Below are 23,822 nucleotides of genomic sequence, written 5' to 3' on the forward strand. Positions count from 1 at the left end.
CACTTAACAATCTCTGACAGTAAGGCGATGTTAAACTACTATTATTTTTTAACAATGGCAACTAGACTTTAGAAAGTAGCTATGAGTACAAATGTCAAAATACTTAAGTTAATTAAAAAAAGACACAAAAAACACAGCAAAGCAATGTAGTTTCAGAATACATTTTAAAGCATATGTTGAAGCTATAAATGATATGAAGCATTGGAGGCTGCATGATAATCACCTGATTACATTAGGCCAGGCTTGGACTGAAACTTTCAGCCGATTCATGCTGCCCAAATCATGGAGAGCGTAAACCAGAGCCTGGCTTCATTATTGCAGCCAGATATATTTTTCTCTGAAATGGTCCAGAGGTCTAAGTGAGAAGATTCGTCCAGCCTATCTCCGCACTGTTCTGATTGATTGACAGGTCTCACCCATGTGTGTATGTAGATCTTCAAAAATATATTTCCTCTGAAACACTCTTGCAGTCATGCAGCCAGGTACTGATTCATGCTGGCCATGGTTTGGGCAACTTTAATAAGTTCCCTTTAAATAAAACAAGAATAATCTACTTTTTTAGGTTAAGCTTGCCATATATAAAAGTTCCAGAGTAAGACTATGTATGTCAACATTGTTTATTTTTATTGTTCTAGACAAACAAAGCAAGTGAAGTACAATGAGCTGCATCTCCTAGAGATGGGAAGAGGTCTAGCAGAAGACAGACAAACATAGATTCTTTGCAGGTTTTACCGTCTTATGACACTTGACTAGAGCTGATCATAGACTTTCTAATATTTATGAGGCCACTCATTGTTCAGGTACCACTCGTTTTTACTTCCGTAAGTCGTTTACTTCCAGCTGACTAAAGTGGACCCAACAGAAAATTCCCCAGTGACAAATTCATCATCCTGGATCCTTATATTGTAAAAATAGGAGAAACTTTTTAACATGGCACATTGAGATAATAAAGTGTAGTTTCATTATTGCTGACATCATCATATGAAATGCTTAAGACGTTAAGCAACTTTTCCAAATGGTGTACCATTATATGATAATGCTATTATATATGTACAAATACATAGCACATATTAAATATGTACCATGCAGGACTTACTGTTATAAAGCGGCTAAAAAACAATTCTGATCAGTGGTATATAAACACAATAATGTAGAAGAACCTGCAAGGAACCCACACTACGAGGAAGAAAAAGACAAAAGGTAGAAATATACTGTATATACAAATGTAAATACTCTGTTCTGCACTAAAAGCAGACAACTGAATACTTGAGATATGACTGGTTAATGTAACCACAGCAGTGACGTAAAGCAAACTATGCTGGTATGGTGCTGGCATTTGATCCACCAGATCAGTCCACCGACACCCCCCAGTCCTGAAGCTGATGCAAAACTCTGTCCAGATACCGGGAGTCTGGAAATCCTTTTCCAGTTACATTCGATCCAAACTCTGTCTTGAGGGGGATTCGAGAAATGGACACAGAGTCTGGAACACCAGGGAGATGTGAGGGAAGGAGAGGAAAAAGGAGACGGCTTTCCCAAGCTTTTATCAGGAGAAGAAGAACCTATACGGAAACAAAGACCAGAATCAGAGCTCCACATTGATTTACGGTAAAAGCTTCACTTTGTGAGTATATTAAGGAATTGTGTTATTATCAGTTCAGAAGAGCTAATAGTACTGGGAAGAATACGAACACAAGGAAAGGGCAATGTCAGAACATGCAAATTCCCCACCACCTGGCTCTGACTCGCCCAGAAACAAAACATTAATGCTAAGCATAGTGCAGACTCTCTACATCAATACAGAACAAGGCCAACCAGAATTCCTAAACGCAAGTCATCTTCCCTTCCTATAATGGTGGCAAACGACGATAACAATGCTCACAGAGGCAATAGGAATGAGCTGCATTAAATACTTGGATTTCAAGATGCATTGCTGCCTAAAACAAGAAGTCTACCTCTTAAAAATGTAATAAACACGTAAATCATATTTTGTTTAGTTTTCGGCTTGTTTCTTCTATTCTTACACATTATTCTGCCAATTATGCCTAGTGATTATAGGCTTATTGCCATGGATTAAGGATAGTTCTCTATCTTTAACAAACCCCTAAAGGGGTTTTGGGACAAATATCTGCAGACACTATGTGCAAAATCGTGGCAGTGTGCGGTGTGCAAGCAGTCACAATTCCCTAGTACTCACCCCGTGCTAGGCATGTATGCAGTTTGCATACTTGAAGTCATGTGCTGACTAGACTCATCTGGCTCCTCTAAATTCACTTTTATGACTTTTACATTCCAGTAGGCAAATGACTGCACGTATGCAAATCGCATGACCTCAGACTAGCAAGGGGAATAATGCCATGATTTAGCAGTCTGCAGTCACATAGAGTAACTGCAAACTTTTGTACCAAACATCAACAACACCTTTAACCCCTTCATGACCTTGGGATTTTTCGTTTTTCCGTGTTCGTTTTTCGCTCCCCTCCTTCCCAGAGCCATAACTTTTTTATTTTTCCGTCAATTTGGCCATGTGAGGGCTTATTTTTTGCGGGACGAGTTGTACTTTTGAACGACATCATTGGTTTTAGCATGTTGTGTACTAGAAAACGGGAACAAAATTCCAAGTGCGGTGAAATTGCAAAAAAAGTGCAGTCCCACACTTGTTTTTTGTTTGGCTTTTTTGCTAGGTTCACTAAATGCTAAAACTAACCTGCCATTATGATTCTCCAGGTCACTACGAGTTCATAGACACCTAACATGACTAGGTTATTTTTTACCTACGTGGTGAAAAAAAATTCCAAACTTTGCTAAAAAAAAAAAAAAATTGCGCCATTTTCCGATACTCGTAGTGTTTCCATTTTTCATGATCTGGGGTCGGTTGAGGGCTTATTTTTTGCGTGCCGAGATGACGTTTTTGATGATAGCATTTTGGTGCAGATACGCTCTTTTGATCGCCCGTTATTGCATTTTAATGCAATGTTGCGGCGACCAAAAAAACATAATTCTGGCGTTTCAAATTTTTTTCTTGCTACGCCGTTTAGCAATCAGGTTAATGCTTTTTTTTAATTGATAGATCGGGCGATTCTGAACGTGGCGATACCAAATATGTGTAGATTTGATTTTATATTTATTGATTTATTTTGATTGGGGCGAAAGGGGGGTAATTTAAACTTTTATATTTTTATATTTTTTTCACATTTTTTTTTTACTTTTTTTTTAACTTTTGCCATGCTTCAATAGCCTCCATGGGAGGCTAGAAGCAGGCACAGCACGATCGGCTCTGCTACATAGCAGCGATCTGCTGTTCGCTGCTATGTAGCAGAAAATCAGGTGTGCTGTGAGCGCCGACCACAGGGTGGCGCTCACAGCTGCCGGGGATCAGTAACCATAGAGGTCTCAAGGACCTCTATGGTTACAATGTACAAGCATCGCCGACCTCCGAACATGTGACGGGGGTCGGCGATGACGTCATTTCCTGGCCGCCCGGCCGGATGCAGTAGTTAAATGCCGCTGTCTGCTTTTGACAGCAGCATTTAACTAGTTAATAGGCGCGGGCAGATTGCGATTCTGTCCGCGCCTATTACGGGCACATGTCAGCTGTTCAAAACAGCTGACATGTCCCGGCTTTGATGCGGGCTCACCGCTGGAGCCCGCATCAAAGCGGGGCTTCTGACCTCGGACGTACTATCCCGTCCGAGGTCAGAAAGGGGTTAAGCTGTAAATTTAAAAGGGTTGGTTTAAAACTACAAGTCAGCAGTTATTTTATGTGACTGCAGACTTGCTAATCCTCCTCAGGAGGAGGCTGCCATGGGACTGCAAGTATGCGATATGCATACTCCTGGCCATATTTCGACTAGACTGTTTCCTGCCTCACTCAATACACTTGCATTGAACGAGGCCGTGCCAGTCTAGTCAGAATGTGGCCAGGAATATACATATTGCATACTTACAAACACATGACCGACTGCCCCTGGAGCCGGCGAGTCCTGACAGTGTGCAGTGTTCACAATGTGAGGATTAACAAGTCTGCAGTCACATAAAGTGACTTTATAGTTTTAGATCAGACAGCCCTTATATTCTACTTTAGGGAATATCTTATATATTCATAAATCAGTTCTCTTTAACTTAACAGATCCTGGATTTACAAATGTGACTCATAGTTTCTGCTGATGTAGTCAATCAATTTGTCCTACATACTGAATGGCAATATGACACTCACCTCTCTCCCCTTTTTAGTGTTAGGGAGGTAACAGTGAAGTGGGAAGTCGGGTGCTGTAAACTTTATTCCTGGGTGAGGCTGGCCTGGACCCTGTGGTGAAAAACGAAAATTAATTTTTAAAGAAAACACTGCAATATTACAATCAACTACAACGTTCTCTATAGTAGCTTTGCCATTGGTGTGTATTTTCTTTATCTACGATTAAGAGTCAGCTTTTAATTTGCTGTACTCGATTGAAAAACCCTTATTATCCCTTTGAACGGAGCCGCTGGATGCCTCACAAGCCTTGTCTTGCCCAAGAAGAAGATTGAACATCACACTTAGGGCAGTCTCACACGTCCAGATATTTCCGGTACCGGAAAAATCGGTACCGGAATTATCTGTGTCCGTGTGCCGGTGCGTTTCTGTGGCACATCAGTGTGGCACACATGCGGCACACGTGTGCCGCCCGTGTGCCCACTGGGTACCACACGCACCGTGCCGGAGACAGCGCTAAAGTTTAGCGCTGTCCCCGGCATCGTGCTGAAGCCCCATTCATATCTTCCCTGCAGCAGCGTTTGCTGTAGAGAAGATATGAATATTAGTGTGTAAAATCAATAACCAGGTCCCCACCCCCTGTGCGCCCCCCCGCTGTGATTAAAATACTCACCTAGGAGGGGTGTGGGGACCTGGATATTGATTTTACACACTAATATTCATATCTTCTCTACAGCAAACGCTGCTGCAGGGAAGATATGAATGGGACTTCAGCATCACTGGGGGGGGACAGCGCTTAATGTAGCGCTGTCTCCTGCACGGCACACGGACTGCACACGGACAACGTCCGTGTGCGGTACGTGTTTTACACGGACCCATTAACTTTAATGGGTCCGTGTAATCCGTGCGCTCCCACGAACACTGACATGTCTCCGTGTTTGGCACACGGAGACACGGTCCGCAAAAAATCAATGACATCTGAAAAGATGCATTGATTTTAATGTGTCTACGTGTGTCAGTGGCTCCTCACGTACCGGAGCCACTGACGTGTGAAACTGGCCTTATACTGGATGGGGTGAGCTGTATCCACAAACTTTCTTATACTTGTACTTAATAGTACCTGTACTCCAGGAGCAATATAATAAATTATACGTATGGCCTCGCAGTCAGGATATCCAGGCAAGGAATGAGGAATGACGTGGAAAGTCATCTTTCCTGGAGGCTGAGACCCAATTTTCACACCATATAACGTTTGACAAGTTGGACATCGTAAAGTACCATTCTATTGAGGAAGAAAACAAAATGTGAAAAATAAGTAAAACAAATATACAGTAAGAGCAAGATGTAAATGTAATGCACATGAATTAGAAGATCTCAGTAGTTTATCAGTAAAGTATATAAACATTGAACATTTTTTCCATAGACACAAAAGACATCCATAGACCCCTTACTGACATCCGCCATGCATGTACTGAGCAAGTCGGTAGTGGGTGTATGGAGACGGCTCACAGGGTGAGCTCACCCCATATCAGCAGGTAATGGCTGCGTGTTACAACCAGGATCTGCCTCCAACAGCCGCTCGTGGTTGTTAACCTGTTAAATGCTGCTTTGAGAGATTGGGCAAATCATTCTATGTGTCCATCAGCTCTCCTATGGCTTGATCATTGGGTGCCAATGAGTTCAGGGACAGCCTTAGCCCAAATAGTGGCCTGTGCAAAATTGCACTTCAGTACTCCCACCCTATTCATTTTTTACCCAGTTTCCCAGAACACAAACGAGGACAGAATATATTTTTGTATCTTAAGAAAATTTTTGGCTTTTTTTTCCTGATACAAAATGATCCCCCCACATGTATTATTTGTACATGTGTGTGCAGCACCCCAGGGTCCTGGTCGTTGCAGTAATACCATTCTCCTCTAGGGGGAGTGATGTTACATTTGGAGGCAAAGAAGGACAACTGAATCCAGGTATCACAAAGCTTATGAGAAGCTTAGCAATAATCGACTACAACACCAAGGCGCTAGAGAAAGGTTACTGATTTCTACCTGGATAAGGGGACTCTGGAATTGCCTCCAAACCGGCTGGACTCTGTCTGCCCTGTGATCAGGTGCTCTGGACTGTGGATGCTGAAGCCTTCAGTAAAGGTAAAGAGACTGCAACCTTGTGTCCTCGTTCTTCACTGCGCCTCACACCATCCACCATCTACAGACTGGGAAGCCCTGGGGACACACTTCAGCTGTGGGAAGGTATACCATCTAGCTGCCATAACATCACCCCAGCAGACCCCTAAAGCAGCGTCGGTCACCCTGACCGAATACCACAGGTGGCGTCACAAACATATCCCTTTAAAGACCTTTCCCTTTTACACGGACGTCCCAGGGCCACGGACTGGGTCAGCCACCGTGACATCCCCCTGTGAACCGAAGGACCCGGTACAGAGTACCCTGCTGCCCTTGGGGGCACTCCATGTGCATACATGAAATATGTACTATAAACTCTTCTGAATATGTGGTGTGGAATTTGCACCTCAAATCCACACCAATTCCATCACATCTGAACTTGCCGTTATATCGATATGCTGATCTCCTACGTCTATGCCATTTTCCACAGGATATTACATTGCGGATAGTATATACAAATTTTATCAATGAGACCCACACGAAGCCCGAGGTTCAGGCACTGCTGCTTATCATAAGAACATATCAGAACTGATGCAGTGCAGCAAAATCCATATTACTTAGCAAGGATGCTCTCAAAAATCTATAGAGAGTGAATAAGAGACATAAAGAGTTTAAATATCCTTATAATAGTATGGCTTGACTTCTAAAAGGTATATGTAAATATTAGAGATTTGCTACAGTGGGTATGGAAAGTATTCAGACCCCTTAAAATTGTTCACTCTTTGTTTCATTGCAGCCATTTGGTAAATTCAAAAAAGTTAAAAAAAATTACATTAATGTACACTCTGCACCCCATCTTGACTGAAAAAAAACAGAAATGTAGTAATTTTTGCAAATTTAATAAAAAAGAAAAACTGAAATATCACATGGTCATAAGTATTTAGACACTTGCTCAGACACATATTTAAGTCACATGCTGTCCATTTCCTTGTGATCCTCCTTGAGATGGTGTCCAGCTGTGTTTAATGAAAGTTTAATTATTAAACTGATCGGACTTGATTTGGAAAGGCACACATCTGTCTATATAAGACCTCACAGCTCACAGTACATGTCAGACCAAATGAGAATCATGAGGTCAAAGGAACTGGCCAAGGAGCGCAGAGACAGAATTGTGGCAAGGCACAAAACTGTCCAAGGTTACAAAAGAATTTCTGCAGTACTCAAGGTTCCTTAGAGCACAGTGGCTTCCATAATCCTTAAATGGAAGAAGTTTGGTACCACCAGAAGTCTTCCTAGACCAGGCCATCCAGCCAAACTGAGCAATCATGGTAGAAGAGACTTGGTGAGAAAGGTAAAGTAGAACCCCAAGATCACTGTGGCTGAGCTCCAGAGATACAGTAGTTAGATGGGAGAAAGTGCCATAAAGTCAACTATCACTGCAGCCCTCCACCAGTTGGGCCTTTATGGCAGAGTGGCCTGACGGAAGCCTCTGCTCAATGCAAGACATGTGAATGCCCACATAGAGTTTGCTAAAAAAACACATGAAGGACTGCCAGACTATAAGAAATAAGATTCTCTGGTCTGATGAGACAAAGATAGACCTTTTTTGGTGATAATTGTAAGCGGTATGTGTGGCGAAAACTAGGCATTGCTCATCACCTGCCCAATACAATCCTAACAGTGAAACATGGTGGTGGCAGCATCATGTTATGGGGGTGTTTTTCAGCTGCAGGGACAGGACGACTGGTTGTTACTGAAAAAAACATGAATGCGGCCAAATACAGAGATATCCAGAATGAAAACCTCTTCCCGAGTGCTCTGGACCTCAGACTTGGCCAAAGATTCACCTTCCAACAAGACAATGACCCTAAGCACTCAGCTAAAATAACAAAGGAGTAGCTTCAGAACATCTCTGTGACCTCAGTCACATCTCTGTGACTGGCCCAGCCAGAGCCCTGACCTAAACCCAATTGAGCATCTCTGGAGAGACCTGAAAATGGCTGCCCACCAACGTTCACCATCCAACCTGACGGAACTGGAGAGGATCTGCAAAGAAGAAGGAATCCCCAAATCAAGGTATGAAAAACTTGTTGCATGATTCCCAAGAAGACTCATGGCTGTACTAGCTCAAAAGGGTCCTTCTACTCAATACTGAGCAAAGGGTCTGAATACTTATGACCATGGAATATTTCAGTTTTTCTTTTTTAATAAATTTGCAAATGTTACTACATTTGTTTTTTCAGTCAAGGTGGGGTGCAGAGAGCACATTAATGAGAAAAAAATGAACTTTTTTGAATTCACCAAGTGGCTGCAATGAAACAAAGAGTGATTGATTGTCTTTATTAATCAAAAAGTACACATAGACAAGATAGTACAAAAAGTTAATCAACTCCATAGATCAAAAATTATTTAAAAAAAATAGATGGGCAGCAGTACAACCATGGAGCAAAGGGAGGCATACAATATAAACAAGTGGGAGAACCCTAGACGCCCGGGTAATAATATATATCACAGTGCATATTGCTCAGTGCAAAAAATGTAAAAAAAGGTAATCCCGCAAGAGTCTTAAAATTGGGAAAAGAGGAGACATGATAGTATTTGGCAACCTCCATTCTTTATAACTGTAACCCAATAAATATATAGGTATAGGGAGATTGCCAAACACAGTGTTAAATAATTATAAAATGTCACATATGCACGTAAGGAAATGATATACGGTAATTGCCTCTTACCCATGATAATGGTCTGGCATAATTATCATGGGCTAGAGGCAATTACCGTATATCATCATAAATGTACAGTATGGGAATACAAGAGGACGCACGTTGTAGCTGGCGGCCCTGCTATGCATGTACTAAAGGCCCCAAAACCCAGAAAACACATTTGAAAGTGCAGTGTACAAAATTAGAAAAAAATCTCTACTTTCCTACATAATATAGTATCCACAGGTTAGAGAATATGGTAAAGAAAACAAAACAAAAATCAATTGTGGAATTGCAATTTCACTGCACTTGGAATTATTTTCCTGTTTTCTAATACACTATATGGTAAAATCAATGGTGTAGTTCAAAAGTACAACTCGTCCCGCAAAAAACAAACCCTCCCATGGCCATAATGACGTAAAAAGTTATGGCTCTGGGAAAAAGGGGACCAAAAGACAAATATGCAAAAACGAAAAATCCCAAGGTCGGGATTAACCCCTTTACCCCCAAGGGTGGTTTGCACGTTAATGACCAGGCCAATTTTTACAATTCTGACCACTGTCCCTTTATGAGGTTATAACTCTGGAACGCTTCAACGGATCCCAGCGATTCTGACATTGTTTTCTCGTGACATATTGTACTTCATGATAGTAGTAAAATTTCTTTGATAATACCTGCGTTTGTGTACCGTTCCGCGTTTGGTAAAATTGATAAAGCAGTTTTATTCTTTGGGTCAGTACGATTATAGCGATACCTCATTTATATCTTTTTTTTATGTTTTTGCGCTTTTATACGATAAAAACTATTTTATAGAAAAATAATTATTTTTGCATCGCTTTATTCTGAGGACTATAACTTTTTTATTTTTTTGCTGATAATGCTGTATGGTGGCTCGTTATTGGTGGGACAAGATGTCGTTTTCAGCGGTACCATGGTTATTTATATCTGTCTTTTTGATCCCGTGTTATTCCACTTTTTGTTCGGCAGTATGATAATAAAGCATTGTTTTTTGCCTCATTTTTTTTTTTTTTATTACGGTGTTTACTGAAGGGGTTAACTAGTGGGTTTAATAAATATTAATTAAAAAACTATACGACACAACATATAACAACAAACTCGTACATCAACCACAAAGGTCAATCGAACAAGGAACTGATAAACAGTCCAAAGAGAAATATTCAGTAGTCAGATTGGTACCCTACACAGCCTTTCAGGATTACTGTTACAACATACACCTTATCAGGTAAAGCAGAGGAACCAAATATATAGATATGCAGCGCCCCAGAGATCTGGTCGTTGCAGTAACGTCGCTCTGCCACTAAGGGGAGTGATGGTACGTCTGATGGCACTAAAGGAGTTCTACTGACCAGGTATCACCAAGCACACACTACACTTCACACTCCGGCCACTAGGGGGAGCAAAAGGCTTATTTATTGGGCCACTTCTCATATTGGTAAAACTAGGGGTCGGACAGGAAGTTAGGCAGAACGAAGCCTGGGAGAGCTCCAGGAAGGACCTGTCAGAACTGGGAAATCTGGCAGGTACCTAGCGAAAGGACAGATTGTTACGGAGCCGCGCCTGCACTACCTTGCGGCGGTATCCTAAGAAAGAGACAAGAAAGGAAGGATATTGTGGAACAGTGAGAAACGAGATCAGCACAAAGGAGAGCCAGTAAGAGTCGTGCCCCGAGAACGGCAACATCTTACTGAGGCGCATAGCGGGTGGCCGGAGCACCGAAGAAGTAACAGTCTCCACGCATTACTTCAAACATCAGCAGGACAGTTAATTACAGGTTGGCTGTCTACCATACAACACCTAAGAAGGACATTGGAGGCAATCGTGGGAGAGGGGCGACACTAGGGTTCCAGAATACCTCCAGGCCTACCTGTCCTAAAGGTGCGTCCTGGCCATAACATACCTGGGGAACGGAGAAGAGAAAGATCTAGAGCGAACGAGAACAGAAGTTGTGAGGACTATCCTGAATGCTCAGCAGGGAAGCACTACAACACACAGGTGCTAGTGGGTAGACACTGATTTCCACCTGCAAAGGGAACTCTGGATGTGCCTTCGGACCGGCCGGTCTCAGACAGCCCTGTTGAAAGTGCCCTGGATTGAGGATCCTGAAACCTTCAGTAAAAGGTAAAGAAACTGTACCCTGTGTCCTCGTTATTCCTCGCACTACGCACCATCACCCTTTATTGGACGCCCCTTAGCAGGGTCACGGACCGGGTCCAGCCACCGTGACTACCCCAGAACTGAGACAGAAAGGACCGGTACCAAGTAACCTGTTGCCCTGTGTGTGGGGGCGTTCCAGATACAAAGGTGTGCTACTGTTATTCACAAAAAGTATTTCTTAAGGCTATCCATAAGGTAAAAAAACAACACCGCTGGTTATCACCAATAAGATGCCTCAAATACACGGGGGTGCACATAAAGTTATTGAAACGATCTCACCCAACTATGATGGTACCGCATACTGAAATATGTTCCCCATGTCTGGATAAGAGTCCTATGGATCAAATTCCATCCATCCTGGATCCGTTGGACTCAAAGACCACCTCCTGCGTTGTGGACCACATCTGTGACTGTGATCTAATATATGTTGGAAAAATGATCAGAGAATTAAGGAGGAGAGTCGGGGAGCATCTTAGGGATATCGTAAAGAAGAGGGAGACCCCGTTGGCTAGACATATAAACTCGGCCCATGGTGGTGATACGTCTACAGTGAAATTGGATATATAAATTGGGTTCCACATATCCATTAGGACTAAATGAGCAGCCTTCCTTCGTCTCTTTTCTTTAAAGCGGTAAGGGCACTAACAGGGTATCTCAGCCAGGGACAGCCACCGTTGAGTGGGGGCGCCACTGCGCAGGTCTAGGGTGCCAACCTCCGCTGTCAGGTAGGGCGGAGGTAGTATAGTATGTCATCAGGGCTATACTTAGGCTTGCCTCCCCTCCCTGTTATTCTTTCCGTCTTTCCGTTTTCTTTTCTTCTTTTTCCATCATGGCCCATGATAGTTTTGTTTTTTTCCTGTGGACCTGGTGCCTTGTTTGCCTCTCCCTGCTTATCATCCCCATTCCCCTCAGATGTCCTTGTACCTCGTGGGTTCTTGTCTGTCTGTCCATGTCGTACTTTTTGAAGCCAGCCAAAATACTTGTTATTTTATGCTGATATGCGTATCAGGTACTTTTGTGCCCCAGGTCGTTCTATATTTTTTTAGACCTGGGAGCCTTAAGTTGAGAAGGGAATGTTTTTTATTTTTATCTCTTCTCTTTGAGACACAACTGTTTAGTGCCTATTTTCCAAGCTCAGTGGTCTATTTTCCTTATAAATGAAGTATTTTTCTTTTTCCCACTTAATAGTTACGGATTTAGTTCTCTCTCCCCCCTCCCCCCAGCTCAAAAAGACATACAATAGGATGATTCAATTTTTTGTGCGGTGCACTAAATGGTGTGTTATGTCTCACATTATAAGAGATTTGGGGGATGGTATTTTCCATGATGCCGATTTAACTTTATTTTAGAGGCATCTTCTGGGTACAATTGTATGAATAAGGTGGGGTGGCGGAATGTTATGCTGTGTGGGATTGAAGTTGGGGGCGGCGGGTGGATGAGCGCTGCCTGCGTTGATTTCTGCTGGCTGCCGGTTAATGCCATCCGGGTGTTCAATAGATCTGGCGCCGGAGTTGTAAGCATTAGACCATTACTGGTCATGGAGCAGATCCACGCCCCCTTACCACGTGCGTTCCAGGCGCATGGTAGTGACTCACTGTGCTGAGTCAGACGCGCGCGCCCAGGCAGAAGCATATTCACTGCCGCTTGCGTTCCAGGGTCTCTGCGCATGACAGTGACTCACGGCTATGAGTCAGAGGTGCGCGCCCTTCATTACAGGACAGAAGTGTACTTGATGCATGCCGGTTCTGGCGTGCACCCCACGTGGGACGCAGGTCGTCGCCATTAACCCTGGATCACCAATGAGGTTAGTCAGACCACTGGGTGTCGGCTGTAAGCCCATGGCTGATAGGCTGTATCTCAGCTGTTTTGGATGAATAGGCATTACCTCTGATAGGAGTACCTTATAAAAGAGACGCCATTTTTGAATTGATTGATGAGAGGCTCCCTGGAGATTTTTTGTCTCGGTTGAGCACTCCTTCAATTCCTGACCACGGACTGACTACCCTGTCCCCTGATGATTCTTTCCTGAGATGGCAGGTGGTCCAGAACGCAGGAGGTGGTCTTTGAGTCCAACGGATCCAAGATGGATGGAATTTGATCCATAGGACTCTTATCCAGACATGGGGAACATATTTCAGTATGCGGTACCATCATAGTTGGGTGAGATTGTTTCAATAACTTTATGTGCACCCCTGTGTATTTGAGGCATCTTATTGGTGATAACCAGCGGTGTTGTTTTTTTTACCTTATTATCCATAAGGTAAAAAAACAACACCGCTGGTTATCACCTTAAGAAATACTTTTTGTGAATAACAGTAGTACACCTTTGTATCTATATATTTGGTTCCTCTGCTTTACCTGATAACGTGTATGTTGTAACAGTAATCCTGAAAGGCTGTGTAGGGTACCAATCTGACTACTGAATATTTCTCTTTGGACTGTTTATCAGTTCCTTGTTCGATTGACCTTTGTGGTCGATGTACGAGTTTGTTGTTATATGTTGTGTCGTATAGTTTTTTAATTAATATTTATTAAACGTTATATTTTAGGTTTCCCTTTGCTATTTTTGTACTAATTTCTGGGTACCCAATTCTGTCTTGGAGTGGTTTATAACCCCTCTTATTTGCTATATGGTTAACTAGTGGGACAGTTTTATAGGTCGGGTCGTTACGGACGTGGCGATACTAAATATGTGTACTTTTATTGTTTTGTTTTTTTTAGATAAAGAAATATATTTATGGGAATAATATTTTTTTTCTTTATTTAGGAATTATTTTTCATTTATTTTTTTTACACATGTGGAAATTTTTTTTTTTACTTTGACTCGGGGGGGGGGGGGCATCACAGATCGCTGATCTGACAGTTTGCACAGCACTCTGTCAGATCAGCGATCTGACTTAGAGCACTGCAGGCTTACCAAGCGTCTGCTCTGAGCTGGCACTTGGTAAACCACCTCCCTCCCTGCAGGACCCGGATGCCGTGGCCATTTTGGATCCGGGCCTTGCTGCAGGGAAGAAGGTAAAAGACCCTCACAGCAACGTGATCACATCGCGTTGCTGCGGGGGTCTCAGGGAAGCCTGCAGGGAGCCCCCTCCCTGCGCGATGCTTCCCTGCACCCCCGGCACACCGCGATCATGTTTGATCACGGTGTGCCGGGGGTTAATGTGCCGGGAGCGGTCCGTGACCGCTCCTGGCACATAGTGCCGGATGTCAGCTGCGATAGGCAGCTGACACCCGGCCGTGCTGGACATACTATTCCATCTATGGTGAATTAAACCCACCCCACATTTCTGTCATTGGACGGAATAGTACGTCCAATGACAGAAAGGGGTTAAAAATATAGATAAAAAAATTGCCACATGCAGAAAAGTCTGATGTATCAAAATATAAAAATAACCTGATTATTAAATAACATAAACATAGAAGAAAAAAAAAAGCCAAAATGAGTTTTTTTTGTTGTTGCTGTAATACCACAAAATGACCTCACATCTATCTCAAAATGGTATCAATAAAAACGTAGTGTGGCCCTGCAACAAATAATCCCTCACACACAGCTGAAAAATGAAAACGCTATGTCTTGGAAAATGGAGAAACAATCAAAAGTTGTTTTTTTTTAAGTTCTGATTCTTTTTTTCACTATTAAAACAATAAAAAAAAACTGATGGGGAGAAACATATTGAAATGTTTTGTTTCTTTACCACACAGTGTACGCCATAAAAACAGTTCCCAAAAAACAATGTCAGTTTTGCACTTCATTTTTTAATAGTTTCATCATTTTTTTTCTATTTTCCAGTACACTAAGTTGTAAAATTAATTGTGTCATTCAAAAGTACAACGCATCCTGCAAAAAAACAAGCCCTCATATGTCTGTGTGGAAAGAAAAATAAAAACGTTATGGCTCTGGGAAGACGATGAGAAAAAAAACTAAAATAAAACGCTAGTGCATGCCTTATCATCTCCCGCCTCGACTACTGCAACCTCCTACTCTCTGGACTCCCCTCTAGCACTCTCGCACCATTCCAATCCATCCTACACTCTGCTGCCCGACTAATCTACCTGTCTCCCCGCTATTCCCCAGCCTCTCCCCTATGTCAAGCCCTTCACTGGCTTCCTATCGCCCAGAGACTCCAGTTCAAAACCCTCACAATGACATACAAAGCCATCCACAACCTGTCTCCTCCATACATCTGTGACATGGTCTCCCGGTACCTACCTACACGCAACCTCCGATCCTCTCAAGACCTCCTTCTCTACTCCCCTCTCATCTCTTCTTCCCACAACCGCATCCAAGACTTCTCCCGTGCTTCCCCCATACTCTGGAACTCTCTACCCCAACACATCAGACTCTCGCCTACCATAGAAACCTTCAAAAAGAACCTGAAGACCCACCTCTTCCGACAAGCCTACAGCCTGCAGTGATCCTGAAGTCACTGAACCGCCGCACAACCTGCCCTACCCTCTCCTAGTGTTTCATCACCCATCCCCTGCAGACTGTGAGCCCTCGCGGGCAGGGTCCTCCCTCCTTATGTACCCGTGTGCCTTATTTGCTCATGTTTAATGTACTTGTCTATATTTGCCCCGTATCCACATGTAAAGCGCCATGGAATAAATGGCGCTATAAAATGTATAATAATAATAATAATAATAATAAAAACTAAATTGGTTGTGTTGGGAAGGGGTTAAAGAGAATGTATCATCAAAAAAGTAAAAATTCAAAATATTATCTTCAATTTTTGTTTTAAATAGTTACAATTTTTTTAATAGTATAAAATATGAAAAATTATTTTAAAAGGCTGCCGACCTGTTTTTACTGCCACTACTTTCCTGCTGTTTACCACTGAAGACTGTAAGTAGTGGTGCAAGAAGGAAATTGCCTGTCAGTGCATAGCACTAGGCCACAATAAAATGGCGCCTTCCTTCCCCCACAGCTGTCAACTGCGCATGACAGGGGTTTTGTGCATAATTAACGGCGGTTGAGGCCACATCATCGGAGATACGGTCCGAGATCGACAGCAGTCTCTTATGGCCGGTGTCTGCCATATTTGCTCTGACACACTCCCAAAGAAAATGACAGCACTCAGTGAATGATCAATAAAAAAAATAATTTTACAATAGGTAATTTCATCATCTTAAAAGTATTTGTTTATAGAATTAAAAATCATTAATAAAAAAATATGATACTAACACAGAAGTCAACTTCTAGGCTAGGGCTAAGTGGATGACGCTTAAATGAAGGAGCAATGATGTTTTTGCCCTGTGAATAATAGCTAAAACATTACAAGGAATCGTAGAATGTTAGAGTTGGAAGGAACATTGTGTTCAACCCCCTGTTCAATGCAGGATTCACTAAACCAGTGTTTCTCAAGTCCAGTCCTCAAGACCCACAACAGGTCTTGTTTGCAGGATTTCCTTAGTATTGCACAGGTGATAATTTCATCACCTGCTCAAGCATTTATTCCATCGCCTATGCAATACTAAGGAAATCCTGAAAACAAGACCTGTTGTGGGGTCTTGAGGACTGGAGTTGAGAAACACTGCACTAAACCATCTCAGACAGATATCTGTCCTCTATCTGTGTGAAGACTTCCATTGAAGGAGAACTCACCACCTGTCGTGGCAGCCTGTTCCACTCATTGTCAAAAAGCTTTTTTCTAATATCTAATCTGTATGCATTGTGCATTTTTATTGAGCAGTAGCAGCTATCCCATACCTTGTACAGGGGTCCCAAGCATCGAACATGGTAAGAATGAGAACATCGATATAATCTTCCAACCTCTCCTTCTGTCAGAGTCATTCTACAGTAAGCACAGTCCTAGAGCAAGAAACCACAAACGAGCAAAGTAGCTAATAATGAGTAGTATTCATCTGCACATAATACACCTTACCATTACTAGGTATTCATCCTTGTGGGATCTCATCAGTGCAATGTACAAAACTGTAAATGGCCGAAGATGTTAGATTTTGTCTGTAGACTACAATCATCTTGTAAGTTGAGAAATCAGGACCATTAAATCTCAGCCAAATTATAACAAACCTTACACTGTGTATATGGTCAGTAGAGACACTATTGTGTTATTCACAGCTTTTCATATTAACTATTAATAATATTGTAATAATTGTAATACAATTAGAATTGTGCAAATTTTTCTATTGAGTATGTGGCCATTGTCTATACCAATGTTTCTCAACTCCAATCCTCAAGACCCCACAATAGGTCATGTTTTCAGGATTTCCTTAGTATTGCATAGGCGAAGGAATTAATGCTTGAGCAGGTGATGAAATTATCACCTGTGCAATACTAAGGAAATCCTGCAAACATGACCTGTTGTGGGTCTTGAGGACTGGAGTTGAGAAACACTGGTCTATACAAACGAGAGAGTCTATAAATCGGTGTTTCTCATTTTCAGTCCTCAAGACCCCACAACAGGTCATGTTTTCAGGATTTCCTTAGTATTGCACAGGTGATAATTTCATCACCTGCTCTCAAGCATTAATTCCATCACCTATGCAATACTAAGGAAATCCTGAAAACATGACCTGTTGTGGGGTTTTGAGGACTGGAGTTGAGAAACACTGCTATAAATCAAGCGAGGCAGCTCTAGGACCAATATGAATACAAAAGTAAATAAAATCAGTATATCTTTTTTTCCTGGGAGTAGTTGTTTGCTAGTGTCTCTACATATTAGGCCTGGGTCACACTTGCGAGTGTGATGCGAGAAACTCACACGAGTCTCTGGCATCAATTCCTGGCACAGCTGCTGGCACTCGGGACCGCAGCGTGCGGCTGCATAGAAATACATGCAGTCGCACACTCCGGTCCCGTGGGCGGTGCCGGGTATTGATGCGAGAGACTCGTGCGAGTTTCTTGCATCACACTCGCAAGTGTGACCACGGCCTTAAAGTAAACCTGGCAGTTGATGCATGCCGCATTTACCACACACTGGCTGTGCAATGTCAACCATGCATGCTTGACTGAGGCTGTGTGAGTTTTTGACACTGCACATTTTCGCTGCATGAAAAACGCAGCGCCTACAGTTCCCACAAATTGAGATTTCATGCCCATTGTGATTTTTTTTATAGCTCAGCGTAGCCTGACTTACAGTGCGTTTCTAATCCTCAGAATGTCAATTTCTCTTGCAGATACACTGAGTTTTATGTGTAGATTTTCCCCTTAGTCCACAGTCAGTATTTGGCGAGTTTTTTACCTCAGTATGTTTAAGCCAAAAGCAGGAACGGGTGAAAACCGCAGTAGTGGTAATGTCTATTATACTTTTTCTCTGATTTTTTGACTCCTTATTTTGGTTTACAAATACTGAGGTAAAAAATATCACCAAATATTCATGGTGTGCACATGGCCTTAGAGTTGCATTAGATGCTGAAAATCTGCAAAAAAAAACCATGTGTTTTTAGTGCATTTCCGCAGCCGAAATGCATAAAAAAGCATGTAATCTATACATGACTATATCAATAAAGTTGTTAAACTCAAATGCCAGGAAGTATCACAAACAAAGAAGCTTTATTTAAACATGACAGACCAACAAGAAACAAAAAACACAGCATCAAAAACAAATGCGATAAAAACACTTGTAGAAAAAGAACGCACTGAAAACACAATAAAGAAACGCGAGTAACCTATATTATGTAATAGAATGTCTGCAACATCAAAAACTCACCCAAAGCTCATCGTGGGAACATAGCCTAAAACACTGCGGCATTTCAGAGAAAAGCATGCTTTAGAAGCCGGTCAGCGACCACATCGCATAGGAAACTAGTGGAAAAGGCCTCGCCCATTATCAGCGTATCACAGGTCTCTCTCTATACACAAATGCAGGGAGAAGCTTATCACTGAAGGGCAGCGGGCGACCAGCTCCTAAAGTAGATTTTTCTTTGAAACGACACAACATTTCAGAGTTAAATAATGTGGCTGAAGTGATGCAGCCAGTGTCGAATACATAATGGTCATGGATCATCAGCTTTTATCAGCTATCAGGTTCACTTTTAGTATGGTCAGTGATCATGAAATATGAATTTGCACCCAGCAACAGTTATCAAATATACACTGCTCAAAAAAATAAAGGGAACACTTAAAAAACAGAGAAAAACTCCAAATAAATCAAACTTCTGTGAAATCAAACTGTCCACTTAGGAAGCAACACTGTTTGACTATCATTTTCACATGCTGTTGTGCAAATGGAATAGACAATAGAAGGAAATTATTGGCAATTATCAAGATACACTCAATAAAGGAGTGGTTCTGCGGGTGGGGACCACAGACCACATCTCAGTACCAATGCTTTCTGGCTGATGTATTGGTCACTTTTGAATGTTGGTTGTGTTTTCATACTTGTGGTAGCACGAGACAGACTCTACAACCCCCACAAGTGGCTCAGGTAGTGCAGCTCATCCAGGATGGCACATCAATGCGAGCTGTGGCAAGAAGGCTTGCTGTGTCTATCAGCGTAGTGTCCAGAGGCTGGAGGCGCTAACAGGAGACAGGCCAGTACACCAGAAAACGTGTAGGGGGCTGTAGGAAGGCAACAACCCAGTAGCAGGACTGCCAACTCAGCCTTTGTGCAAGGGGGAACAGGAGGAGCACTGCCAGAGCCCTGCAAAATGACCTCCAGCAGGCCACAAATGTGCATGTGTCTGCACAAACGGTTAGAAACCAACTCCATGAGGATGGTGTGAGTGCCCGACGTCCACAGATGGGGGTGGGCTCACAGCCCAACACCATGCAGGATGCTTGGCATTTGCCAAAGAACACCAGGATTGGCAAATTCACCACTGGCGCCCTGTGCTCTTGACAGATGAAAGCAGGTTCTCACTGAGCACATGTGACAGACGTGACAGAGTCTGGAGACGCTGTGGAGAACGATCTGCTGCCTGCAACATCCTTCAGCATGACCGGTTTGGCAGTGGGTCAGTAATGGTGTGGGGTGGCATTTCTTTGGAGGGCTGCACAGCCCTCTATGTTCTCGCAAGAGGTAGCCTGACTGCCATTAGGTACCGAGATGAGATCCTCAAACCCCTTGTGAGACCATATGCTGGTGCGGTTTGTTTTGGGTTCCTCCTAATGCAGAACAATGCCAAACCTCATGTGGCTGGAGTGTGTCAGCAGTTCCTGCAAGATGAAGGCATTGAAGCTATGGACTGGCCCACTCGTTCCCCAGACCTGAATCTGATTAAACACATCTGGGACATCATGTCTCGCACCATCCACCAATGTCACGTTGCACCACAGACTGTCCAGGAGTTAGCGGATGCTATGGTCCAGGTCTGGGAGGAGATCCCTTCAGAGACCATCCGCTGCCTCATCAGGAGCATGCCCAGGCATTGTAGGGAGGTCATCCAGACACGTGGAGGCCACACACCCTACTGAGCATCATTTCCTTGTCTTGAGGCATTTCTACTGAAGATGGATCAGCCTGTAGCTTCATTTTCCACTTTGATTTTGAGCATCATTCCAACTCCAGGCCTCAGTGGGATATTAGTTGTGATTTACATTGATAATCTTTAGGCTTTATTGTTCTCAACACATTCCATTATGTAATGAATAAAGATTTACGACTGGAATATTTCATTCAGTGATATCTAGGATGTGGGATTTTAATGTTTCCTTTATTTTTTTGAGCAGTGTATAAAGAAACCATAGGAGCCTGGCATAGATTAAAGGGGTGGTCCAAAGGCAAAGTCATTTTCATTCTAAATCCCTTTCTATTTTATTCCATAACCTAAATTATGTTCTAATGTACTTGCATAAAAATTCCCTATCCTTCCTTAAATACACTATCTAACAGCTATTCTAATGCTTTTCCCTACTTCATTTCTGATGACGCTTCACTTGGGAATCCCAGTGCATGCTTGGATACTCAAAAAAAGCAGAGGCTGAGTGCACATCGCACATGCACAGCACGCTGGAACTAGCCCAACACCTGAAAGGATCGTCACTGATGACGCTCTGTTTCACGGAGGGGGCAGGGGTTGCGGCGGTTTGTCCCCTGATGACACTCTGTTTCAGGAAGGGGGCAAAGGCTGCGACGGATTGCCCCCTGATGACGCTCTGTTTCAGGGAGGGGGCCGGGGCTGCAGCGATTTGCCCCTGATGACACTCTGTTTCAGGAAGGGGGCAAAGGCTGCGAAGGATTGCCCCCTGATGACGCTCTGTTTCAAGGAGGGGGCAGAGGCTGCGGCAGTAACCGCAGCCTTTGCCCTCTGATTATGCACCGTTGGAGTTTCCTAGCATGCACAAAGATTCACAAATGAAGTGTCATCAGAAAGGATATAGGGAAAAAATAGCAAATAAATCAGATAAAATTACTTTACCTTAATAACTGTATATACAGTATGGACAAAGTGTACCTTAAGTTATACAGAAAAACACTTATAATGCCGTAGCACAGTAAACATTTTTCTACATTAGTTTTATTAGTTATTTTGCTGTAAATAGCAGCCTAGTCCGGCTCTAGTTCATGCAGTCTTCTATGGTTTTGTGTAACAATCGCATTACATTATAGTATACGGGATGTAGAAGTAAAAAAAACCATCACAATTAAAAGGCAGCCGCATTTACCAACACTAGATAACAATATTACTGCACTACAGAATGCAAGAAACCCCCATGGTAAAGGGGGAGGCAGCTCAGGTGCAAGATAATGAAGAATCAGTCACTCACACGCCTATCACTAATGCGGTATTTGATGTGCTCTTGGATTAGTGGTTTTGAATTTTAGTGTAGGGAGCCACAAGACACTAAGAACCCTTGATGTGTGTTGCGAGCTCACACATTTTTGCCAAAATATCGATCAATAACTCATGCATTTTAGACATCTTTTTATTTGTTGTCCAGTTTTCATTATTTGCAGGGTGCAGTTAGCTCCTCTAATTTTATCTGTGTGACTGGCACCCTATACAAACCTTATCAGTTTGCATTTATAGTACTAGGCACCCAACCATTGAGGGATGGTAGGTGTAAGTGGTTGTTTCATTAGGCTAGGGTCACATTGCGTTAGTGCAACCCGTTTAGCGCTAGCGCTAGCGGGTTGAGCTAACGCAATGTTTTTAATGGGGCCGCGTCCTGGGGTCGCGGTAACGTCCCCGCTCTCGCAGATCCCCGATCTGCGAGAGCGGGGAACGGACCGCGGGCGCGCCTCGGACGCTGCGCGTGCCGAACATGTCACGCGCTAGTGCTGCGCGTTCCCATTGCCGTGAATGGGCACGCTAACGGACGCGTTGCACGGCGTTAATTTCGCCGTGCAACGCTGTCCGTTAAGCGCGTTCCCATAACGCAATGGGAACCCAGCCTAATATTGTGCATCTGTGCTGCCTCCACCTTTATCGTGGGGCTGCTGAGTCCTGTAGTGTATTAAAAATGTTACCTGGAGTTGGGAAATACGGATGTCTTTTTGTCTGTGATGTTTTTGAATTTTACCTACTTTTTTGGTGAATTGCTTTGAATTTAGTGTTAGGACTTGCAAAACAATCAGGACCCTTGATGTGGGTTGCAGACTTGTGTATTTTGGACAAAATATCGACCAATAACTTATGATCCATCTGAAGGGGTTAAAATATTTTGCAGACACGAGCTCCGCTAATGCAGGCTGCTCATGTCTGCAATACCCCGGCGAATGAAGCTAAATATAGGTCAATGACCTATATTTAGCTTCATTTGCGGTGAGGCGCCCTCTGCTGGCTGTTCCTAGATCGTGGGAACTTTCCTAGAAAGCTCCCAGGCTCGAGATCATAAGAGGGCGCCCTCTGCTGGTTGTCCTCATATGAACTCGAGCAAGGGAGCTTTCTAGGTAAGTTCCCACGATCTAGGAACAGCCAGCAGAGGGCGCCTCACCGCAAATGAAGCTAAATATAGGTCATTGATCTACTTTACCTTCATTCGCTGGGGTATTGCAGACATGAGCAGCCTGCATTAGCGGAGCTCGTGTCTGCAAAATATTTTAACAAATTTTTTCAATAAATTATTTTTTAATAATGTGTGTGTGTTTTTTTTTTTAACCCTTTCCTAGTATTGGATTAATAATGGATAGGTGTCATAATTGACGCCTCTCCATTATTAATTTGGCTTAATGTCACCTTACAATAGCAAGGTGGCATTAACCCTTCATTACCCCATATCCCACCGCTACACGGGAATGGGAAGAGAGTGGCCAAGTGCCAGAATAGGCGCATCTTCCAGATGTGCCTTTTCTGGGGTGGCTGGGGGCAGATGTTTTTAGCCGGGGGGGGGGCAATAACCATGGACCCTCTCCAGGCTATTAATATCTGCCCTCAGTCACTGGCTTTACTACTCTGGCGGAGAAAATTGTGCGGGAGCCCACGCCAATTTTTTCCGCCATTTAACCCCTTATTTTACTAGCTAGAACAGCCAAATTTTGCATATACACACTACTAACATTAGTAGTGTGGAATATGCAAAAAAAATGGTGATATGAGATGGTTTACTGTATGTAAACCAGGTCTCATATCATGTCGGGTTTAGGAAGGAGAAAGCAAAAGCCGGTAATTGAATTACCGGCTTTTCTCTCTAACAGCGCTGCGTATTCCTCGCAAGTCACACTGCTGGTCCGTGTGTAATCCGTAATTTTGGGGCTTCCATTGACTTTCATTGACGTTTTATTTGCA

General features: G+C 43.0%; 1 protein-coding gene across 1 annotated transcript in view; it reads right to left on the minus strand.

The window, feature by feature from the left end:
* Positions 1-596: 596 nt before the first annotated feature.
* LOC138665467 (E3 ubiquitin-protein ligase DTX4-like) overlaps positions 597-23,822 on the minus strand; it is a 112,112-nt gene continuing 88,886 nt past the window's right edge. The window contains exons 6-9 of the mRNA XM_069752980.1: positions 16,900-17,001; positions 5,313-5,474; positions 4,217-4,306; positions 597-1,562 (exon numbers count right to left, since the gene is read on the minus strand). Coding sequence (XP_069609081.1) covers positions 1,350-1,562; positions 4,217-4,306; positions 5,313-5,474; positions 16,900-17,001 — 567 coding nt within the window. The 3' untranslated portion in view covers positions 597-1,349. The remainder of the gene's footprint in view (positions 1,563-4,216; positions 4,307-5,312; positions 5,475-16,899; positions 17,002-23,822) is intronic.

The sequence above is a fragment of the Ranitomeya imitator genome, chromosome 2, assembly GCF_032444005.1.
Source record: "Ranitomeya imitator isolate aRanImi1 chromosome 2, aRanImi1.pri, whole genome shotgun sequence".
NCBI lineage: Eukaryota > Metazoa > Chordata > Amphibia > Anura > Dendrobatidae > Ranitomeya > Ranitomeya imitator.